This window comes from Cibotium barometz, chromosome 14, assembly GCF_041138505.1.
Source record: "Cibotium barometz isolate CiBa-2024 chromosome 14, ASM4113850v1, whole genome shotgun sequence".
Classification (NCBI taxonomy): domain Eukaryota; kingdom Viridiplantae; phylum Streptophyta; class Polypodiopsida; order Cyatheales; family Cibotiaceae; genus Cibotium; species Cibotium barometz.
The window spans coordinates 39,556,645-39,563,464 of NC_141059.1; the positions used below are offsets into that span (position 1 = coordinate 39,556,645).

General features: G+C 44.1%; 1 protein-coding gene across 1 annotated transcript; it reads right to left on the reverse strand.

The window, feature by feature from the left end:
• Positions 1-1,453: 1,453 nt before the first annotated feature.
• LOC147632010 (pentatricopeptide repeat-containing protein At3g09040, mitochondrial-like) lies at positions 1,454-5,386 on the reverse strand. The gene has a single exon (XM_086808588.1). It carries the CDS (start codon positions 5,338-5,340, stop codon positions 1,903-1,905), a length of 3,438 nt encoding a protein of 1,145 aa, XP_086664714.1. The 5' UTR covers positions 5,341-5,386; the 3' UTR covers positions 1,454-1,902.
• Positions 5,387-6,820: the final 1,434 nt, after the last annotated feature.

Here is a 6,820-nt window from a genome sequence, read left to right on the forward strand (position 1 = left end):
TGTTCCATTGGGCTCTCAAAATTGTCAATTGCACTTTCAAATTGGGAGATTAACTCTCGGTTATCACCACTTGTGCGAGTGTTATATCGTTCCCATGTCTTCAAGTGTCTCAATCTCTCTCAGTCTTATCTTGTTGATCTAATTCTACACATTTGTCTTGTTGACTCGTAGGGGTGACTTGGTGTCTTATTGACATGTAGGGGTGAGACCAAGCCACCTTTATGGGACATTTTTTAAAGTCATTTCATACCTACATGTGTGAATAAAACAAAGTGAGCTCGCTGAAATGTATCCTAAATGGCTTGTAAGTCCTTCACTTTCTTCATTTCCAAAAGAGGAGGGATAGGATTTTAGGTCCCACCCTTTGTGCCTCTGTGTTTGAGAAAACTATAACTACTAGGATTTTCAGTCCCATCTCATGTTCATCTTTTCTTATACCACTCACGTTCATCAACTACTAGGATTTTCAGTCCCATCTCACGTTCATCAACTACTAGGATTTTCAGTCCCATCTCACGTTCATCTTTTCTTATACCACTCACGTTCATACGTCAGACACTCTTTTCGTGCGTGTGCGAAATTATTGTCATTGGTTTCTAGAGGCAAGATTATTGTATTATGTGAATTATCCTATAATTTAGGATCTTCCGAGTGTTCATTGATGGAGTCCTTAAATGTATTCTTGTGTTCAAGCACCATCTCTTATAGATCCTAGCATCGAAAAAAGGTCTTAGCCAACAAAGTTGAAACCATAGCACCATCATCAATAGGGTAGATGTTCAAAAGGACACCAAGAAGACTTTGACAAAGGTACTCTACCATGTTACACTTCAAGAGCCCATGCAACATTTGAGATGCCTAAATCTTAAGAGGATATTTGTCCTACCATCATCTCAAGGCAAATGATCAATGGCTTCACCTCAAACTTAAATCAACATGATGGATCCACTAGTCTTACGACTAAACCAAATAAAAAATGATTGTTCTTTTCTACAAGTGTGCTTTCACATGCTTATTTAGCACATGAGGAGTTGTATGTCTATTAAGACTAAACTTTATGTATGCATTAAATCAAATAGCATGAGGTGGCCATTGAATGCAAGGTATTAATTTAGGTCAAATTAAACCTAAGGTAATGTTTTCACATTATTGATCTCTCCACAGGTCATCCTTCTCATCAGAGAATGCCCCATTCCCCCCCTCCCTCCACCTTCCTATAGCCTACTCCCATTATCTCGACTCCTCTACCTCCTCCGTGTTCTCCTGTAGTAGTTATCTTGTGTGGTCTCCTCCTCCACCACGCATTGCTGACAATCCACAGAGAGAGAGAGGGAGAGAGAGAGAGAACAACTGGATGATACATGCAAGAGGGCCAAAAACTCTCTAAAATCCAACACTCTCTTTCCAAAAGATCAGGGAAAAACCAAACCTTACAACCTATAAGGTTCCAATAACAAAAATTCACTTAATTAATTATTGCCTCCAAAAAAGAACATATGGGGCCATATTTTTTTGTGTGTGTTGCTTATTTCTTATTCACAAAAAGTGAACTCGCATTAATTAATTCCCTGCAAAAGGGAACTAATTAAATCATGCCAAGGTGAAACCTTAGCCCACCCACCCCCATCCTTCCATCATCATACTCCTTCCACCTTGCTTACCTCCATACCCCCATTCCCCCTCGCCTACCATCTACAATTCCATTGAAGAGAGAGGCTCCCCCTTTACCTCATCTGTTGCAAACACAGGGCATGTAATTCTCTATTAGCCAACTTCTTCTGAGACACCGGAGAGCTGGTCAACTGCTAGTATAGCACTCATGAGGTTGGTCGATCGCTGTTCAACCCTCTGGTGGGTGGTCGTTTTGCTCTACGGGCTCGGCAAGGTTGGAGACATACAAGGCTATCCCGAGCTGATGTGGGAATGTTGTAGGCTATCCATGGCTATCCTACAAATGTCCTTAGTCCACCAACAATGCTCTGGCCTCTTCCATGCTTGTTTTTTCACCCTCATTGGCTCCACTCTGTTTGCCGCCTCCTGCAAGTCAGCACCTGCATAGATGTGAGACATTAATGCATAAGCTACAGAATCATTTTCATCCAAACGCACTGCATGTTCAAAGGCCTGTTTTCCGAACTCCACATTTCCCCAATTTCTACAAGCACCCAACACAGTATGCCACACCCCAAGATTATTACAGAGTGGCATCTTCTTGATCATTGTTACTGCCTTGTCTAGTTGGCCTGCTCGGGCAAGGAGATCAACCACACAAGTGTGGTGCTCAAGAGTTGGAACAATGCCATAGTCTTTGGTCATGGCCTCAAAGTACATCTGGCTCTTAGAAAATAGACCTGTGCGACTGCATGCACTGAGAACAACAACAAAGGTGACAGGATCTGGCTTTATACCTTCTCCTAGCATTCTGTCAAACATATGAAAAACATTTTCAGTTTCTCCAAGCTGGGCATATCCTGTCATTAGTGCAGTCCATGAGACTACGTTTCTAATTGGAAGCTTGTCAAACACTTGCTGTGCTTTTGCAAGGGAGCCACATTTAGCATACATATCGACCAAGGTGTTGCAAATGACAAGGTCTCTTACCAGCAATCCCTGCCTTTCAATCTCAGCATGTATTTCTTCACCCTTGTCTGTGGCGCCTATGCTACCACAAGCTTTCAAGCTGCAAACCAATGTAAAAGCATCTGGAGAGACGCCCTCAAGTTGCATCTGTTCAAAACACTTAAGTGCTTCCTCGCCATGCCCATGGTCAGCATATCCTGCAATTAGTGCGGTCCATGAGACACTGTCTCGGACTGGAAGCGTGCCGAACACTTGCTGCGCTATGGCAAGCAAGCCACATTTGGCATACATATCAACCAAGGTGTTGCCAATAACAAGATCTCTTTCCAACAACCCTTTCCTTTCAATCTCAGCATGTATTTCTCTGCCCTTGTCAGTGGCTCCTATACTGCCACAAGCTTTCAAGCAGCAAGCAAATGTGACAGCGTTTGGGGAGACACCCTTGAGTTGCATCTGTTCAAAACACTTGAGTGCTTCCTCACTGTGCCCATGTTCTGCATATCCTGTGATAAGCGCAGTCCATGAGACTACATCTCGAACTGGAAGCTTGTCAAACACTTGTTGTGCTATGGCAAGCGAGCCACATTTGGCATGGGTATCAACCAAGGTGTTCCCAACAACAGGGTCTCTTTCCAACAACCCCCGTCTTTCAATCTCAGCGTGTATTTCTTGGCTCTTATCTGTGGCTCCTATGCTGCCACAGGCTTTCAAGCTGCAAACAAGTGTGACAGCATCTGGACAGACACCCTTGAGTTGCATCTTCTCGAAACACTTGAGTGCTTCCTCACCATGCCCATGCTCAGCATATCCTGCAATTAGAGCATTCCATGAGACCACGTCTTGAGCTGGGAGCTTGTCAAACACTTGCTGTGCTTTTGCAAGTGAGCCACATTTAGCATACATATCAACTAAGGCGCTGCCAAAACAAAGGTTTCTTTCCAGCAAACCCTGTCTTTCAATCTCAGCATGTATTTCTTCGCCCTTGTTTGTAGCTCGTATACTGCCACAAGCTTTCAAGCTGCAAACCAATGTGACAGCATCCGGGGAGACACACTTCAGTTGCATGTGTTCAAAACACTTGAGTGCTTCCTCACCGTGCCCGTGTTCAGCATATCCTGCTATCAATGCATTCCATGAGACTATGTCTTGTACTGGCAGCTTGTCAAACACTTGCCGTGCTTTTCCAAGAAAGCCACATTTAGCATACATATCAACCAAGGTGCTGCCAACAAAAAGGTTTGATTCCAGAAAACCTTGTCGTTCAATCTCAGCGTGTATTTCTCGGCCCTTGTCTATGGCTCCTATGCTACCACAAGCTTTCAAGCTGCAAACAAATGTCACAGCATTCGGGGACACACCCTCGACTTGCATCTGTTCAAAGCACTTGAGTGCTTCCTTCCCATGCCCATGTTCAGCATATCCTGAGATCAGTGCAGTCCACGTGACAACATTTCGAACTGGAAGCTTGTCAAACATTTCCTGTGCTTTTGCAAGCAAGCCGCATTTCGCATACATATCAACCAACGTGCTGCCAACAAAAAGGTTTCTTTCCAGCAATCCTTGTCTTTCAATCTCAGCATGTATTTCTTGGCCCTTGTCTGCGGCTCCTATGCTGGCACAAGCTTTCAAGCAGCAAACAAACGTGACAGCACTCGGGGAGATACCCTCAACTTGCATCTGTTCAAAACACTTGAGTGCTTCCTTACCACACCCATGTTCAGCATATCCTGCAATTAATGCATTCCATGAGACTACGTCTCGAACTGCGAGCTTGTCAAACACTTGTTGTGCTTTTGCAAGCGAGCCACATTTGGCATACATGTCAACCAAGGTGCTGCCAAAAACAAGGTTTCTTTCCAGCAACCCCTGCCGTTCTATCTCAGCATGTATTTCTCCGCCCTTCTCTAAGGCTCCAATGCTTCCACAAGCTTTCAAGCTGCAAACAAACGTGACAGGATCTGGTGAGACACCCTCCAGTTGCATCTGTTCGAAACACTTGAGTGCCTGTTCACCGGGCCCATGTTCAGCATATCCTCCAATTAAGGCGGTCCACGAGACAACATCTCGTACGCGAAGTTTGTCAAACACCTGCTGTGCTTTGGCAAGGAAGCCACATTTAGCATACATATCGACCAAGGTGCTGCCAACAAAATGGCTACTTTCAAGCAACCCTGTTCTGACAAGAGCGGCATGTATTTCAAGGCCTCTTTCCAGATCTTTGAGCTTGGCACAAGCCTTAAGTAAGGACACAAAAGTATGTACAGGGGGATGTACAGAAACATCCCTTTGCATTTTTTGGTGAAGGGTGAGAGCATGCTGTGGCTTCCCACATTTAATATAACCAGTGATGAGGGCATTCCAGGACCACTCATTGCGATGCACCAATCTGTCAAAGACCTGCTGGGCGTCACGCATGCTTCCGACTTCAACCAACATAGAGACGAGGTAGTTCCCCAGTGATGAATGAGCTTCCAGCCCACTATTGCGCATGTAGGCATGCAAGCGCAGCGCATGCGCTCGGTGTCTCTCCTTCCTGCACTTGAGCAGGATGCGTGCAAAGTCCTCAACGGAAGGCTGGGGCAGCACCCCTTCTTCCAAGGAAAGCAGTGCCTCCTCTAAGCTAAGCATCCGCCAACCACTGCCAGTACTGTTCTTCATGAGCAGAGGGGCTTCCCCACCAGGCCGTGCCCCTACATCTCCGCTGAGACCTGCTGTGGTTTCACATGGAGACCTGGAGCCCTTCTCCTCGTTGTAGAGCATTTCTCTATATAAAGGCCTCCTTTGGAGAGAGAGAGAGACAACGAGTCCTTTATATAAATGGGGCTATTTTTCTATATAAAGGGCTCCTTTGGAGAGAGAGAGAGAGAGAGAGAGAGATATGGAGATGAGACGATGAGTTCTTTAGATGAGGGCAGGAAATGGGGCTTGAACCCATGGTCTCTCAATTGAGAGAGAGAAAGCGCGCACATTTGTGTGTGTGTGTGTGTGTGAGAGAGAGAGAGAGAGAGAGAGGAGAATATGAGGGCACAAAATGGGGCTTGAACCCAAGGTCTCTCAATTGAGAGAGAGAGAGCATTTGTCAATTATAATAAGGGTTGTTTGTATTTATGCCTCTCAATTGTGCACGCACGTGTGTGTGTGTGTGTGTGTGTGTGTGTGTGAGAGAGAGAGAGAGAGAGAGAGAGAGAGAGCAATTGTCAATTACAATAAGGGTTGTTTGAATTTTAATTAAGTTTAAAATCTAAATTCCATAATGTCTTAGTAATAGATGAGATTACAAGAGGAAGGTAGTTGTATGCACTTTATAACAAGACATATCTTAAGAATAAGGTTTGCTTGACACTCATCAACCTATTTAAGAGAGCATATGTGTATGGATGATTATATCCATAACAGACTCAGTATAATTGTGCATGCTCCAAATCAAGAAGTATTATCCCATCATGTTTGGATCATTCCAAAGATGGGAAATGTGATGGACCCCCACTTTGAAGCACAAATCCATTTTCTTGAAGCATTTTGTATCTCATATGACTGCAAACATGTCCTGTCATCCATTGGCTACACCCTAAGTGTGGGGCCATGTGTGCCAATAACGTGGTTTAATCACATGGTTTTCATCAACATCCCAAGAGTGGGTGGGAGCCAAGTTATTTAACACTTTGTAGAACTATCATTGCCATGTCAGCTCCAGTGGCCTCATAAAGTGAAATTTGGCTCTTGTAACCCACACTCGCTCGCATGCTTGCATGTTTAGTCTCTAAAAGGTTAGTCATTGGAACCAGACTCATCCTTAATCATGAACCAAGATCCCCAATGGAATGCCCTGATATCCCACCAAGCCATCCATGTTTCCAACATTGAAATCTCCACTTGTATTGCATGTCCTATTTGGCCAAAATTTCATGATTTCATTTTTTTGCAATTCTTAGCCTCGCTACTTTTAAAGGTGAATTTCTCCATTTACAGCATAGAGACTTATGGTACTCATGGAAAGGGGGACGTATGCATTTCTATGTATGACGCACCATGTTTTTCTCCCAGTGAAAAATGGAAGTTCTTTCTTTCTTTGGCACCTTTTGGCGCGAATCGCAATCTAATTAGCATTTATCTCATTAGCCATGAACCCTTTAAATTCTTGTATTCCATAGTTGTTCTCTTGCACCAAATTATTCAGCATCTTCAAAAATTCAATTTGTGCATTCCTATCCTCAACTTTGAACTCACATGTAGCTATAAA

What these genes read in the sequence shown, in the direction of transcription:
- LOC147632010 (XM_086808588.1), bottom strand. Translation starts at nt 5,340, where the DNA reads ATGCTCTACAACGAGGAGAAGGGCTCCAGGTCTCCATGTGAAACCACA.